The 17,333-nt window shown below is 54.2% G+C and overlaps 1 protein-coding gene across 4 annotated transcripts in view; it reads right to left on the minus strand.

The window, feature by feature from the left end:
* Positions 1-17,333, minus strand: part of RPS6KA2 (ribosomal protein S6 kinase A2) — a 291,657-nt gene that overhangs the window by 21,602 nt on the left and 252,722 nt on the right. For all 4 annotated transcript variants that reach the window (XM_069487777.1, XM_069487778.1, XM_069487780.1 and 1 more), the window contains 3 exons: positions 10,189-10,291; positions 5,141-5,271; positions 3,926-4,051 (listed from right to left, as the gene is read on the minus strand). In XM_069487777.1, the coding sequence (XP_069343878.1) occupies positions 3,926-4,051; positions 5,141-5,271; positions 10,189-10,291 (360 nt within the window). The remainder of the gene's footprint in view (positions 1-3,925; positions 4,052-5,140; positions 5,272-10,188; positions 10,292-17,333) is intronic.

Below are 17,333 nucleotides of genomic sequence, written 5' to 3' on the forward strand. Positions count from 1 at the left end.
TGCGTACCCTGCCCTCCTGTCCTCCTGCTGAGGCCACACTGTCCTGGGGGAGGACCCTGGACTCCCAGCGCTGTTGGCCGAAGTCCAGAGGGAGGGGCCGGGCCTGGGGGTTCAGACGGTCATTCAACCCACGCGAACTGCGCGGCTGCTCCACGCGGGCACTGTGCTAAATAAAGGGTTTAGAATTGGTCTCACTGATTTTAGGGCCAATTCCAGTTATCACTTCCGAAAACCTCTAGCACAGTGCCCACGTGCAGCAGGGGCTCAGTTTAAAAATGCAGCTGAAAATAAACACATAACTGGTGATCTCGTTGACCTGGAATGTCTTGGGTAACTTGGTTTGAGACTAACCTTAAATGTAGTTTATATGACGACAGGGTAATCATAGTGGCAAAGTTAGGAACCTACAAGATGTAGAAATAACTTACAGCAAAACCATAATGATATTCCAAGACTGTGAGAACTACTGTGCCCCATAGCGGCCCCCAGGCCTGGCCCCTGACCCGCACAGAAGCAGACAGCCGCCTGCCCTGCTCCGGGACCTGATCTCTGCGTCGCTGCCGGGCTGCAGCAAGGGGCTGCCCTGCCCCGAGTGGAACCACCGAGCTCTTGGTCAGACTATCACCCTGCTGCTAAAAGAGGCACCAGAAACCCCACCCCATCTCCACAGTATCAGCCTCCTGGACCTTATCTCCCGGGACCCACCCTGCCCAGAAGGATGCTCCGGGCCGGGCTTCTGAACCTGGTCTTGGGGCCGGTCCTGTGCCTTGTAGGACGTTACCTGGCATCTCTGACCTGCATTTACCACGGCCAGTAGCACCCCTGCCCCAGCTGTGAAAACCCAAATAGCTCCCGACATTGCCAGTGTCCCCTGGGTGGCAAAATCTCCCCAACTGGGCACGACTGTCCTTGGCAGAAAGCACCAGATCTGGGATACAGTCCTCATTGTCCAGGCAAGACTGCCTCCCTCTCTTCTCCGCTCATTGCTCAGGGGGACGTGTCCCATCATCCCTGCAGCTGGGCGAGGAGGACTCGCTGTCCGGCGCTGACCGCACGGCCTCGCAGAGTGCAGCGGACCCTTCTCCACCGCGAGCCCCATGCAGACTTGGACGGCTGGGCTGGTGAACCGCTTGAGGGGAACATCAGAGCCTACAGCGAATTCTACGGACCGAATCTCAGCAGGACATTTGCTGAGTCGAGATTCAACTCACACAACAATGATTAACGGCGACATTCTTAGTTTCATGTTACGCTAGAAAACACTGCACTTCGCTGTCTCTCAGTTCCCCTGTCGGTAGAAGGGGTCACTGCTGCTCATCAGCAAGTCAGCTGACCTGGGAGAAAGCCAAGAGTGTTCCAATTACATTCCGCGTGGGAGTGCTGAGGACGAAGCGGAACGTGGTCTGCACCGTACTGGGGCAGCGCAGGGCACCCGGCCCATCCTAAAGGTCCTGCCGTTTGCCACAAAGCCCTGTGGCACCGGCTCACCCATCTTTGACGGAAATACAGACAAGGGTGTCCCTGCTTAGGGAAACGAACCTGCCACCATGCCCGTTATCTGAAATAGCTCTGGGCCTCGGGGCCACCTGGGCCACTAGCCGCATCTCCCTGAGAAGTCCCTGGTCTGGCGGGCGCTGCTCCTTCCTGGGCAGGGTTAAGTTAAGCATCTTCCAGACAGTGAGCTATGACCCACTGTAGTTTCGGAAAGGATGAGGGAAATCTGTGTCATGTCCACCAGCTATGCTCATCCAGGGAACTTCAAGGCTTGTGAAAAAAGAAACAGGAAGATGTGGCTCTTCCTTCTACTGTCCCCTGGAGCCACAGCGCCCGGCTCCATCCCCCGAGAGAGCAGCTGGCGAAATTCCACTGGGTTTGGCCGCAGCAGATCCTGGGGGACCGAGTTATAAGCCATTTAACAAAGCTGGATTCAGATGGTGTCTTTATGTAAGAGTTGGATATGGGGATGTTAGGAGAAGGCACACCACTGCCCTTGTCAATGGGGATTTATTTGCACAGCACAAGACAGGCGCTGACCAGCCGCACAGTAGCGGGCTGTTTCTGGAAGGGCACCGCGGTCGCCGAGCTGGTCAAACAATAGACTTGTTTCTTTGGGCTCACTGGCAAGCTGCGTTTGTTTCTAGGACTGCTGCTGGCCACCCGATAAACAATCTAAAGAAATTCTGTGAGAGAGGACCCACGCAGAAGAAATTCTAAGAAGTCCATGCACGCTTACAAAGCGAAGGTGGCATACGTCTCAAAGCGTGAGTGGAGCTCTCTGGTCTGGAGCAGAACACAGGCAGACTCGCCACCACCGCTGCATCTGGACCTGGGACGGCGTCTGGAAACTGCAGGGGTCCACCCTTCAAACCGTCCCAAGGACGAGATGGAGGAGCAAGAAAATATAACCCCCCAGCCGTCCGAATCCCGGAAGTCTACCCAGCTCCCGTGCCACATGCTGGAGAGGGAACCACTTCACAGCACGACAGCACTCTAATGCCACTGGTGGACATTCTAGCATGACAGTGGCCATCCCTCACTGCAGTCCCACCCCTGTGTCCCAGGAATTGTAAAGCATGACACACCTGCTTCCTGTGACCTCTCTGTCACGTGCTCACGGCCCTAGGCAGAATGAACATGGAGACGCTATCAGAGGGACTCCCAAACCAACTGTCCCTCCACACTTAAACATTCTTGGTTGCTTAAGAAATTCAAGATAAATTTGTCGATAATCCATAAATTCCTGACCCAAACTAAACCAAGGGACCTGAGGTTGTTGGCTGGTGTCTGCTGAGACAGGCTGGGCTTTTCCTGGTGCAAGAAGCACAGGGAGACATGCCCAGTGAATCTTTGAGGCTCCCCCTTTTTAAAAAACTTCCGTTTTCACAAAATGGTGTGGAGCTGTGAACAAATTAGGATGGAATGGGGTCACTTCACAGCAGTCACTGATTTGGACAATCTTTTCAGAGTTTAGGAAAATCACAATTGATGAAAATTACTCCTCTGACCTCCTGCCTGGCAGGGCGGGTTCCATCTCCCCCCAAATGTTCTTGGAAGAGCTGGTGCAGCACCACGTGCCGCAGACGTGTTTGGGGAGAAGCCAGAACGATCCCAGTCCCGATGGCGGCACGGCGAGGACCTCACTCCTCGAGAGCCCAGAGCCCAGCCCTGGGGGAGCGCGGTGGAGTTGGGAGTACCTCTCGCTGTCTTGCGGAGATGATGCACAGGAGTGCTTTGTGCATACACTGGATTCTGATTAGCAGGAAGCTTTACCTTTAATCTACATTTTACCAACCAGAAAACTCTAGAAATTGGCATGCTGGCTTCCCAGATCCAACAATTAATCTAGCAGCAATTACAAAAGCTAAAGGTACGATGCACAGACTATCAAGTTGGATCACAGATGTGTTTCCAGGTACTGTTCTTGATGGTTGGGACTAAAACTACTCGCTCCCTGCTTAAGTTTTTGCAAATAATACCAGTTTATACTTCTATGTATTTCTCTTGATTATTTTTTACTGGCTGTGTTTTCCTCCTTCCCTCCCTGCCTCCCTCTCTCTCTTTTCTTGCCTTCTTTCCCTTGTCAAATGCTATGCTGGTCCCCCAACTCTATGTTCTCAAAATACTGGGGACACAAAGCTTTTATTCTTGGTATATATTACACGTAAAGCTACTAAAGGTGGTCAGTTCCTACAGGTTGGATGTGAATGAAAATATTCATGATTTGCAAAACAATCTTTTAGTGGGTGGCCTCATATCAAAGCAGACTGAACTCCATCATACCAGAGCGTGGAAACTGGCAAGTGAAGAGACTGTTTGCTCTGGCTCAGGTGTTCCTGCTGGGGCCAGTACACGGCTGAGCACCCGCACCGTGTTCACACCTGCACCGTTCTCACACGGGGCACTGCCCCAGCCACGCCCACCTCACCTTCACGGCGTACTCTGCATCGGTGGCTTTGTGCACACACCGCTTGCACACGGAGTAGGAGCCCACGCCGATGTCCTCCTTGATCTCGTAGCCATCGGTGAAGTGGACGTTGTTCCCGTGCAGTTGCTGTGGAGGGACGCAGAGAAGGGAAGGCTGTCAAGATGCACTCACAAAGGCACAGCGCAAACACACACACACATACACACACACACACACACACACACACACGGGATGGGGGCAAAGGCTGGACTGTGCACCCGAGGACAGTGAGCCCAGGAGTTAACAATTCCTCTGCCCGAGGTCACAGAGCTACGCAGTGATGGCTCTAGATCTAAGTCCCAACTTCTCTGGGTCCTTGGGTTATGACTCTTCATTTTGAGTGAGACATCAGATCATTCTGTGTCCCCTGGCTGGCCATGTTCCTCCCAAAGATCTGAGAAAGGGTCGTCGGGAAGTGGAAAGAGGGAAGTGCTTGTGGCTGTTGGGCGTGTGGCTCTGACGCCTGCATCTAGAGCGAGAATCCGGATAGAAACATCCCAGTGGAAATACGGCTGCAGGAATCTAGGTCTCAGCCTGCTCCACCTGCGTCCACAGCCCCCACCACCCGCCCCTCACAGGGGCAAGAAGCCACCAATGCAGTGCACACTGTCACAGCAAGCGTCCACTTTACACTTGCTGTATTCTCCCAAAAGGCCACAGGGAGAGAAGCAGCATGGAAATCCAAGGGCATCCAATTCTCCCCGACTCTGTTCGTAAGTGAGTTTAATTATGACTCCTTCTTAGAGTTCTCTGAATTCTGGTTACACTTACAAGGGGGAAAACACCTTATAAAAATACAATCTTCCATGGACCTCCCAAAGACTACTACGTTTCATGATAGGGAAATGGCACTCACAGATCACAGTGCCGTCTTGGGGTGCTGGCTGGACTCCACACAGCCCAAGTCCCCAGCCACAGACACACTGTGGTGACATCTTCTGGACGTTTTTCCCTCTTTAAGATAAATGTGAAGTAGGTACTGAGTGAGCTCAGCCTGCCCTGGGGACTATGCGGGGCTCCCCACGGCAGACGCTCGGGAGCAATGGGCAGTGGTGGGAAGAAGACTGGCATCCGCCCACACTGGTGCCCAGCACCGCGACGGGGGCCATGGCGGACACCAGGGCCAAGCGTCAGCCGCGCTCCGTACCCTCGACCCGGGGAGGCAAGCGGAGTTACCTGCACGATCGGGTGGACGGGGACTTTGTGCAGGTCTTGCTGCGAGGGCTCCTGGACCAGGCTGGAGGCCACAAAACTAAATCCTCTGAACAGGTGGTGAGCGTTGGCACTCGGGGGCACGCCGGGAGAGTCTGCGGGACAGTGGCAGGGTCAGACCTCGCGAGAGCTGCGCAACCTCGGGCTGCAATGATAGCGTGTGCGTATGGGTGTGTGTGTGCAGCTATGTGTGTGGCATGTGCATGTGTGTGCATGTGTCAGAGAAGAGGGCGAAACAGACCTGTAGACATGCTGAGCCAGACGAGACTACTTTATTCTGGGTAGTGCTAATGGACAGAGGGAGCCGGGCCCGGTGTCAGCCTTCACAGAGGGGCCTTCACAGTCACCCCAGATCAATGTGACCAAGTTGACTGTGTTTGGAAATAAACTCCCGACATGCTAGACTAGGGAAGCTTAATTAAAAATGGAAGCTGTGCTGCATCGTCTTAGAATCTGGAATCACGCACCGCGAGGCAGCAGGGACCGCGCACCTGCTCCCAGGAACCACCGTTGCCCAGAGGCGCCGAGCCGCCCAGCACGGACGGGTGCTGTCCGCTGGGCTTTGCCCGCCTCATCTTTCCTTGCCCTGAATGGGCTTCTGGCTTTGAGGTTGGGCTTCGCTTAAAAATCCCCAAGCTACCACGTGCTGCTCTAAAAGTCTCCACCAGAAAGAGAAGCACAAGTGGATCCATCACGGTTTAAGTCAAACCCCAGAGGCGCTTTCACGTCCTCCCTCAGGGTTGTGGATCAAGAACGTGAGCTTGTCCTAGGGGATCTGCGTGAGCTGTGCAAATGTCACGGGCTGGGCATGGACCACGGGGTGATGTGCGGCAGGTGCAGGAGTGCGTGTGTGTATGTGTGCGTGTGTGTGTGTGTGTGTGTGTGTGTGTGCCGCGGGGGGGCGGGGGGAGGGGGGAGAGCCATATTAACGTGAACTGATACACTTTCATTAGGGAAAGAAAATCTGTTGTAAAAAAATAAAACCCTAAGCCACCCACCTACTGAATGAACCCCCTCTCTGCCAAGGGGACCCCAGAAAAACCTTAAACCTGAGTTTCCGGCCATAATGGAACTCGAGGTTGGACGTGCTTCATATATACCCCCCTCCCTTTTGGAGTTTGGACACGACAATTCGCCAGCGTTAGTGTTAACAGAGATCATAAGACTGACAAAAAAGAAAAAGCCTCTTTGTGGGAATAATACACCAAATAATCAACAAGACCGAGGCCCTGCAAGGCAAAGGTGACGACAGGCCTGCAAGCCACCTATTTGCTTAACGACCACTCTGCGTCCCTTGTGGCTTGTCTCTGATTAGACTTCCCTAACTTAAAACATTGCTCTCTACTGACTCCAAGCCTTTAGACAGGGCTTTATTCCTTTAACCAATTATTATACAAATTAAAGAATCTCCGAATCCACCTCTGCCCCGGCTTGGAGATGTCCCACCTTTTTGGGCCAAACCAATGTTTACCTTCTGTGAACTAAAATAAAATTTTAAGGTTCACCCCGCCACCAGTTGACTAAATGGACCCCCTTGTGGCCAAAAGGAATACCCTAAAACTAAATTGCCTGCCAGGAGGAAGGAGGTCAGACATATCTTATCATGCCCCCTTTCTTCTTGGGGACATCCTTTGTAACCCATTAACAGGCCTAAGGGTATGCAAGACAAACCTGCAGGCCCTCAATTTATACAACAAGTATATGTCCGGTGGCTTGTCTCTGATAAACAGCAACCATGTTAAAGCATTCCAAGTATTTAGACAAAGCTTCATGTCTTTAGCCAATTGCAAGCCAAAGAATCTTTAAACCCACCTATAACCTGTAAGCCCCCACTTCGAGATGGCCCACCTTTTTGGGTCAAACCAATGTGTGCCTCCCATGTATTGATTTATGACTTTATCTGTAACCTCTGTGTCCCTGAAATGTATAAAACCAAGCTGTGACCCAGCCACAGCGAGTCCACCTGCTCAAGGTCTCTTGGGTGTGGCTCCGGGTCATGGTCCTAAAATTTGGCTCAGAATAAATCTCTTTAAATTATTTTACAGAGTTTGGATTTTTTTTTCTGTTGACACTTCCATGTATTGCTTTATGATTTTACATGCAATTCCTGTCTCTCTAAACTATATAAAACCAAACTGTAGCCCGACTTCCCCAGGAACGCGTGAGATCGTGCAGCCTGGCACTCCTATTCGCCTCAGAATAAACCTCTTTAAATTATCTTACAGAGTTTGTTTGTTTTCCATAAACATGTAGATCAAATAAACAATGTCTTCTAACTAACAAAGAGGTGTGCAGTCCACACCTCACCTTTTATGCCAGGGGAATTTCGACTCTCCTGCACAGGCCAGGGAGAGCTGGCTGCGGGTAAAGGGTCTGCCCAAGTTCAGATGATCTTTTTCAAAGCTGAAAGGGCTCACGCTGGGTCGGCGTGGCCGGACCGTGAGGAAATGACAGGGGCGTACACAGAACGTGAAGTGCTGTATAATCCTGCATGATGCTGAGTCAGCACAGTACTTAAGGGCAAAGATATGAGTTGGATAGAAGGAAACTAAAACTACTGTAATCTCTTCCCAGTCAGCGCCAAGGGCAGCCCGAGTGTGGTCAGGGAACGGGAACTAGCTCGAGCACCGGCTGAAGCTTGAAACAGACTGAAGGTCCACTACAGAGAATCCTCCCTGAGCACGCAGAGTCCAGCGTGGGGCTGTGGGCCACCTGGCGTGTCAGGGTCACACTGTCTCTGCCACCTTGTGACCCAGCCTGTGCTTGCTCGTGTGCCTGGAAATCCTGCCTTCTATAAAAATCAGGACGAGTTTCGTGTGTCTCTAGCGCTTCAATTATATCTACCTCAAGGGCAAATTGTGTGGTGTGATAAATTGACTTTAAGTAAAATTGATCGGAGAATTCAAAATACTAAGGAATAAAAAGTGAATTCTGAATAGCATTGGGATGCATTGTGTCTGCTTATGTCTTCCTTGAGCTGATATTGAAATGAAATGGAATTCTCCAGGTGCTCAAGAGAAGTTTCTGGTCACACCGGCCAGCTAGGTTGCAGTTTAAATTCTTCATGGATATGATGAATAATTTAGAGTTGACCGTATTAGCATCTTTTCACCAGGCAGCAAAAAATAAATATGGTCATTCTCTCAACATTTCAAACACACAGGCCCACGAGGTGGCACCTCACGAGGAAGGACTCCGAAGTCTGTATAGACAACGTTCTCTCTGAGTTCCTGTTACGCCCAGGTCACCCACAGCCGGAGAGGCAAAGGACCTTGCTCAGGTGACCTGTGGGCAGAGCCAGGTCAAATCCTGTCCCATCTTTCCAAGAAAGAAACTGAAAAGTAATCCTGTTCTGCGAATTGGGCTAATTTTATCAGCGGGAAAGACGGACCCCAACATGCAATCCCTTCTAGGGAAGTTGAGAACCGGGTGACAGTCCCACCATTTCCTCCTTCTGGGCAGCCTCACTGATGACCCCCAACTTCAGGGCAGTAGTCACTCACACTTTGTCACTGATGACAGTTTTGGTTTTATCTGGGGACTGTAGGGGGACCCTGAAGAAATCAGTGAGCAATCTGTGCCACGATTCCCTAGTCAGTAGTGCCTGGAATCAGCTTCCTCCTGTTCTTAGGACGGACGCTGCCCAGGCCAGGAGCTGCCCCAGGCCCGTTGAAAGTCCCACAAACAGCCCAGGACCTTCCCCTCTTTACACACAGCCACGTCAGCCTCGTGCTCACATTTGCATGGGAATCCGGTTTCACCAACAGCCTGAGCCCAGAGGGAACAAAGTTCTCTTCCAACTTCATCTACTTGAAACCTTGTAGTTTCATTATACCTATACCTTGATACCTATTTGTTTCATTATCATCTTTTTAAAAAATCAGAAAATTTCAGATTCAAAAGCAGTGAGAAAGCACGGTGACCCCCACAGACCCATGATGCGGCCCCGACAACCACCTGCTGGCTGAACTTGGTCCACCTATGTCTACAGAAGGAGCCTGTTAATTGCTTTGTAAATAACCAGCATGCTTTGTAGTGGGCTGAATTATGGCCCCGCAAAGTCGTACGTCAAAGCCCTGACCCCCAACGTGACTGCATTTAGAGACAGGCCTTTAGACGGAGTAATTCAGGTTAAATGAGGTCACAAGGGTGACTGGTGTCCTTCCTTACAAGAAGGGGGAGAGACCCCAGAGCTCGCTCTCTTTGCACACAGGAAAGGCCACGTGAGGACACAGTGAGAAGGTGGCCGTCTGCAAGCCCAGGAGGGAGCCCTCACCAGGAGCCAGCCCTGCTGGTGCCCTGATGTTGGACTTCCAGCCTCCAGCGCTGTGGGGAAAGGGGTGGCTGTTGTTTAAGCTGCCCAGTCTGTGGTATCTTGTTACGGCAGCCCTATCGGACCAGGACAATTATCATATCTAGAAAAGTAAACATGAATTCATTAATATCCCCAAATGGTAACTTTTAAACGGAGCTGATCAATTCTGATTGAATCTGATAGACATCAAAAAGTAACTCTAGACATGCCATGAAACTAAGTTTATGTGCCCATTTGCTATGCTGAGATCTAGTAGCTGATACAAATTTTCAAACAGGTTTCTATATTTTGCATGAAAAATATCTATAGCTCACAAATCTACAGACTTAACTGATGGCCTTCATTCTCCCAGAAAAACACTCTAATTGTAGGAGGGACTTTCATTTTCTGGAGCTGCTTTTCTTGCTCTTGCCTGGGTGCATCCCGCTGAGAGTGGCACGAACCACACAGGCCACTCAGCACGGAGGTTGGGGGTGGGGGTGGGTGGTTTCTAGAACACCTTGACCATTTCCAAAGGGCATGTTACCTAGGGAGGGGCAGAGGTTGGTTCTACCACTTAAGCCTCTGTCACTGAGCAGAGACAACAAGAAACCAATCAGAACGGAGAGTTACTGTCCGTGGACAGCACCTGGGAGCATGGGAGGCTGGTTCTTGGATCCCTGAATCCGCCCACGGAAAGAACTGCTGCGACACACACCTGTGGGTGTCCGTGCTGTGAACTCGGGGTCGAAGTGGAAGGTGTCCTCAGGCCTGCCCACCGCCGGCTTGAACGGTGGCTTGATCTCCTTCCGGTACAGCTTCTGCAAGGACAGAGGACGGAGCGCTGAGGAACCCCGGAAGGACCAGAACACCAGACCCCTGCTGCGGGAGGCAAAGACGTTCTTACCACACTGCGTCAGCCTTGATCTGACTACTCCGAAGTATGTATGAATATATAAAAGACACAGTGTAATATGTTAATATATGTATCATAGATAATACAGTATATATAACAATCATAATTACATATCATGGAAAATACATAAAAGGCACAGTTTGAGATATAAGGGTTTGGGGACATGCTAAGTGTTGTTCATTTTAGGGCAACAGTTTTCAAAATTCTTTTTGGTAGAAGAACTTTTTTCTCCAAGCAGAATCCTACAGGGCAGTGCTGCTGGCTCCCGCCCGGGAAAGATTTGGGGGCACCTGGCCCTCTCCTCCCACCCAGGGCTGCGGAGCCAGCACTGTAGAACTTCAGCTCTGTGGGGACACTGTGGGATGGCTGGGCCAGGAGCTCTCCAGGGTCCTCGAGTACCAGGGCCTGTGCCCTGGGGGCCTTGGCACTTCTGTCCGGAACCTGCCACGGCGTGTCACATGTCACGGGTCAACCGTGGCGCTCAGACCCCCTGCTCAGGGCCCATGGGAGCACCTGCACCTCGCCAGGCTTGGGGCTGCCTTTCTGACAACGCTCTCCAAACCTGACGTGGTGCTGTTTTCAGTTGCCGGAGAAGCTGCCCATTCTGTTGGGCTGATTCAATTTAAGGACACCAGGCAAAGGTGTCTGGAACCTGGCGTGGTCTCGGAGGAGTGTGCCAGGAGGGAAGCCTATGAGGGCTGGGGGGCCTGGAGCAGGGGGTGCGGGGGGCCATGGGGTGGATTCAGGAGAGGACGCTCTGTGGTCAGATCGCCTGGAAACAGCAGACGTGGGACCCTGGGGCCAGTGGGTCCCAGGCAGCTGGGAGGAGCGGCTAGGAAACCACCAAGCACGAAGGTGTCCTAATCCTGCCTGGCCGGGGTCCCCCAGGTATCTCCCGAAAACACTGATTCCCAGGAGCTTTCTTGGGTGCTTCTGCTTAACAGGTCTGGAGCTCAGCCCTTGAGCGGGGGACCCTGACGGCGGGGAGGGCTGGGAATCTGCTCTAATCTCTCAGGGATGCTGGATGCAGGCTTCATCACTTCATCAGATGAGGAAGCTGAGGCCAGGAGAGGAAGAGTAACTTGTCCAAGGCCAAGGTGAGTGGGGCAGACAGGGAGGAGGGGGGTCATCGACCCTCCCCATAATTGGGGCTGGGCATGGGTCGGGGGGCAGCTGTGGGAGGGCAGGGAGGGAGGAGGGTGGCACCCTGGGGTACAACTGGGAGGCAACAGAGGAGAAACCGTGGTTTAATTCAGCCCCTAATTATTTGGTCATGTCCTGCCCTGGGTGAACAGCTTGCATTAGGAATTCAGTTACTCTTCAAGCCCTCTCCAGAAATAGCAAGACGCTGCTTTCTGTGGTGACGCACTCGCGGGCGGGAATAAGCTCCCCGATGCACTTGCCAGGGGACATCTCACCAGCCAGGGAGCTCTGCCCGCTAAAACCCCACCCGCACCCACCCTCTCCCCAGTGGGTCATTGAGTGAACGTGTCCTGCTGGAGGGAGACAGAGAGAGGGATCTGCCACAGAGCTGGGCTCCTACTTTATCACGAGGAGGAATTTACGTACACAAGATTTCCATTAAAAATGAAACAAAACACGAGACGTTTGCCTCTGGAAAGCGGGGCTCCCACGTGCAGGTGCGGGTCCTCTGCTGCGCCCCAGCCCTGGCCGCCTCTTTCTCCACGGCCAGGGTCCCCAGGGAGCACGAGGGGTGGGCATCCCACCCACCCCTGCCCCGTCACAGCGGCTGATAAAACATCTTCAGCCAGGTGCTCCTCCACGGAGGGATGGTGCCCCTGGGACATTCGGCAACACCCGGAGGCCCTGCGGGTTGTCCACCGGGCCGAGTGCTGTGGGCACCTGGGGGGTGCAGGCAGGACAGCCCTGCAGCAGAGTGTCCCCAAATGTCCCCGCTGCCGACACTGGGAAGCCCTGGCGTTGCCCACTTCCCTTCCCGTCCCCTCCCCACTCCCTTCCTGCCTCGTTTCCACTCAACCGTCAACAGTACCAGGCACGACCGGCTTCACCAAGCAGCAGCTGCATGTGGAGGTGACGGCCACTCTCCTTGGAGCCCCTTCTTGGCCCCACAGGAGCCACGGGCGAGGCTGGCGGCCCTGCCTGGTTCTCCACCTGCCACACCCTTCACCAATGGGGCCGGTGCTACATCCTCAAGTCACAGACGAGCAATCGTCGATGGTTTGAGAATTCAAACAGCTCAAGAAAGCACAGGCTGGATCTCAACCCACCTGGCTCCGACCCTCCCAGCAGGGGTTCACACCTGCAGGCTGCCGCCTCCCCACCGCTCAGTGTTTACTCACCAAGAGAAACAATCTGAACCAGACGTGTCCAGCAGACCCAGGTCTATGACCCAGCACTGGGGCTCCCATGAACGAGCCCCCCCTGGGTTGAGAGCAGCCCCTTCTTCTCCCGTGTAGCATTCGGTGGTAAATTAGGGAGCCCAGTGCTGGTCCCTGCATCCCAGAATGCGGTGCCACGTGGCCCGTCTGGGCCCAATTCCTTCCTCTGCCGGCTCTGTGCCTCTCCTGGGGCTGGAAGTCACCCCTAGCGCCCTCTGAGTGGGTCACGAGGCCCGGGGGTCACGCGGCAGGTTTGGATCTCGTGAACCACCCGGGCCCTGTGAGGCTGCACGTGCAAGCACACCTCTGCTTCCCCTTGCTCTTTGCAATGTCCGCTGTGAGCCTGGCATTTCCCTGCGGGGCCCGGACGTGACCAGACGTGCTGCGTGCTGGAGCGAGCCCAGAGCTGCCCCAGGGCAGGGGCGTCCTTCTGCGCAGCAGGGCACTTCCACGCGACCCCGATTCCCCGTAACACTGGTCCGCGTGCTGAGCACGTCTCTGAGCATGACCCACTGGGGGCCACCGGACCACCGTGACCCACCCCCGAGGTTGCCGCAGTTCCATCCAGGTCTCGGGCAGACAGTGGGGGTTCTGTGCAGGCCACCTCAGGCCACTGTCACGATTGTCACTCTGGCCCTTTGGATGGCTTCCGTGATGCTTGTTGCCATCTTAAAGGCCGATCAGTTTCCTCCTGCAGTAGCACACGCATTTGGAAAGTGCTCACGTGTCATTACTATAAACAACTTTTCTTTCCCTGTGTCCAAACCGAAGAATGGGTTTGAGGTTGCAGGAAAAAGTCATCTTGCCTCTGGTTTTGTAATGCAGACTGCCACACGCAGGGTTAAACTGAAAACCAGACGAGCATGGCACCTAGGAGTTGGAGTCTGACGAGCTTTACGTCAGCAACTCTGACCTGGATTCCCCAACCCAACTCTGGACAACGCATGCCCGTGTTGATGGAAAGAAAATGGGGTCTCTGATCCAATTCACAGGCGTCAACCTAAATCATCTCGCTTGTCCCAGGACGCAGAACGACACAGTCTGGTGGCAACGCTGAGCCAGGTCTCATGTCAAACAGGCAGGTGTGAGGAAGCTCTGAGTAGGTCCCGATGCCACCCACACCTAACCACTACCCACACCTAACCGCTACCCACACCTAACCGCTACCCACACCTAACCGACCTTCGGGAAGGGAGGAAGGGCAGAGGCGGGAGCTGGGCAGCGGGAGAGGACACTGGCCCGAGCCTGGGGTCAGGGGCTGTCACATCTGCTCTGCAGACAGCCTGGCTTCCGCGTCTCAGGTTAACACGCCCCAGTGAGGCAGAGGGCATATTTATGGATTATCCCTGAAATAGAAACGCAGAAATACGCAGATGCAGAGGGAAGACAAGACAGAAGAGGCCGTGGAAGGAATTTAAATGATTTTCAAAGCGTGGTGACGGGTCTGGCGCGTCTGTGGCCCTGTCTGCATGGTTCGCCCTCAGGCAAGCGATTCAGACGAAGGTATCTGGATTCACAAAACTGCTAAAGCAAAGAGTGACTTTTTGCTGCACAGGGAGCCCTTGTTGGCTCCGAGAAGGCGAGCTCTCCTGGTGCACTCAACACAGGCATGAGGAGATAACAATCTTCCTGCTGGCAACGGGAGCAAGCGCTGTGTGGCGACCCCCGGCTACAGCCGACAGCCCCCAGACCCCTAAACCCACTCTGTGCAATGCCGCAGACACTCGCTGTGGCCCCAAGGCCAGGCGCCCTGGCCCCTGCAGCCGTTCTCTCTGCTCCTGCCGCAGCACAGGACAGGCGGGCCCAGGCTGCAGACCCCGAGCCCCGCTGGGCACTCTCCTCACGCCTGCGCCTCGGGCTGCTCCGGGACTCGCTCCCATCCCACAGGGTAACAGCGGATGACGTGCTCGGGACGGTTTCTAAATGCACAGGAGCAACACAAGATTAAGCTGCTGGTTTTAGCAATTAATTACTAACCAATAGCAGTGATCATAGAAGTCACTGCAACCACACATATTAAATGCTCATGCTGGCCGTGGGGCCAGGCCTTGGACAGCATCCAGAAACAAAGACATCGGTAAGCAGATGTCCCCTCTCGGGGACTGTGTGTCTGCGTGATCGTCGTTCTCTGCCTAAAAAACATTTGTTTCCCTGAGTTCTCACTGCAGGGACGCCAGGCAGGTGGAGCCTTCCTCAGCCAGGCCCACGCTCCTGCGGAGATTAACTGTCATGAAGCTCATTTTGAGTCCCTGCTAATTCTGTGTTCTCAGCCCGGCTCCAGCCACGGGGAAAGTAACACGGCTAATATCTGCCGGACTCTACGCGCCCTCTGCGGAGGGTTTAGTCTATAACTGACTTGTAATTGTTCCCTGCCCTGGTCAAACCCGGGAGCTTCCAGAAGGAGTGTGTCCCAGCAGGCGCCAACTTGCTCGGCTCTCAAGGCAGGGTAAGAGGCAGAGTAGGACACGCAGGGTGGCCACCCACACTCCCGCGTCCCCAGTCTGTCCCCACACTTCCTCCTGTCCCCACACTTCTGTGGTTGACAGACAGAATCTGCTCTAGCAGGTCACCGAAGACCTCAGGGCACAGCTGTTGGATGACTGCCGTGTACTTAAAAATGAAAAGGTCCGCTGGCCGTTTTGGATCACAGAAGGAAGCTGAAAGTGAAATAAATTTCCTTGTATTTTCCTAGTTGGAGCCTGAGGCGAGCACTTGGGTGAAGCACCCGGCAGGAAGCTCGCAGTGGGGGAAACGTCTTCCCGTCCGTCACTTCTGCGCGTCTGCATGGCGGAGCGAACTCCTGCTGGTATCGACAGTTCTGCACCGCGGCCTCCAGTTGCCTGAGCTACTGAAGACCATGCGGGCACATTGGGACAAATACATCATGGGGTAAAATCACCCTCTAAATAAATACCTACAAATAGCTTGCATTTTAGCCTCTGCTTTCTCAAGCCAGGGGTGAAGGCTTGCCGGGGTGTGTTCTGGGTTTCATGCTTAGCCAACAGGACACATGGCGGCTACCGCGGCTACAGTCGCACGAGAGTGCACAGGCAACTGTGACTCACCAGGGATCAACTGAGACGGGGAAAGTGAGAGGGTCTCAGCACCTGCGGACGTGAAGACACCCTGTAGGTCTCTGTCGAGAATATCCCCCCACCGTGTCCTCTCCTGGTTGACTCTGCTCCCCTCGTGTCAGGCAGCGTTTCTCTCTGTGGATGCTCCTGTCACACACCTCTTCTGTGCCTGGACGATGGCATCATGGAACAGCAGACACCAGAGGACGCAGCTGCACCTCCCAATTGTCATGTCACGCACGCCTTGCTCACGCAGGACCCGGGCAAGCACCAAGCATTACTTATCGAATAAATGAATCAGCCCCAAAGTGATGTTTCAGCTCCTCTACCACCCATGGACTCCTCGAACTCAGGGTGCCGGACGGAAAGAGGTCCTCCCACCATTCTAGTCTCTCTGCCTGTGTCACCGGGTGCTCCAGCGAGTACAGAAATGAGAGTAAGTGTGCTGTGTCCCAAGAACCAGGGGCCTCACTCAGAACCCAAACAGAAGCCAAGTAAAATAAAATAAGGGCTAAAAGCAACAAAAGAAACTCTCCTGCCTTAATTCTAGTCTGACAGCTTTCAGATAGCACAGCGGTGCGACCTCCCTGGCGCAGGAGTCCAGGGACCCTGTCTGCTCTCCCAGCAGAGACCAGGGGGCGCCCTGCACACCCAAGCTGCTTAAAGCAGGTTCTTGTCGCTGCGGAAAAAGGCATCTTCTGCTCAGAGCTCGCCAGGCCTGGGCATTCTGGGGTGCACATTGCCCTAACCCTGCACAGGTTTCAAAACCCACCACGCTGTTAGAATTCCCGGCATCTCACAGCGCTGCTGCTGCTCCACTTGCAGGCCCTCCTGGCCCCCGAGCGGCTGCACTCCGGGCTGAGCTACACCTCGGTCTGCAGCGCCTGCAAGGTCCCCCCTTAGCCAAGTCTTTTCTGCTGGCTGTCCCCTGGGGCACGGGGGACTTCCTTTTCCTGCCAGCTGCAGCTCCCACCCTCCCCCCACCCCAGCAAGCCCTGTTATCTATCTTTCCAGCCGTGGGACAGAGAAAGACAGGGGTCAGAGGGGACATGGCTCCCGCCACAGCCGTCACCCCTGTGCTGAGAGCCGCCCGTGACCTGTCCCTTAACCCTCACTCACTCATCACTCTCCCTCATTCCCTCGCCAGGTTTCCATCAAGTGCCGCCTCTGGGCAGGCCCTGCTGCGGAGCCAGGGGACAGATACGGCAGAGAGATTCCTGACCTCTCGGAGCTTACATTCTAGGGGCAGGAGGCAGAAAATAGTCATAAACACGTGGAATAAATGACGTGGGGGCAGGGCGAGGCCAGGCTGAGGAGCGGGGGAGAAGCTGCCGTGAGGAAGGGCACAGGACAGACCTCCCAGGACGGCTGGAGGAGACCACGTACCCCGAGGCGCAGCGGCCCTGCCACTTTCCCGTCCCTCTCCACTGTCCCAGCCCGGTCTCCACCCGGCGCAGCGTCCCCCGACACTGCACAGCCTTTTCTCCCCACTGGACCGTAGGCCCCACAGGAG

The sequence above is a fragment of the Eulemur rufifrons genome, chromosome 15 (genome assembly GCF_041146395.1).
Source record: "Eulemur rufifrons isolate Redbay chromosome 15, OSU_ERuf_1, whole genome shotgun sequence".
In the NCBI taxonomy this organism is placed as follows: domain Eukaryota; kingdom Metazoa; phylum Chordata; class Mammalia; order Primates; family Lemuridae; genus Eulemur; species Eulemur rufifrons.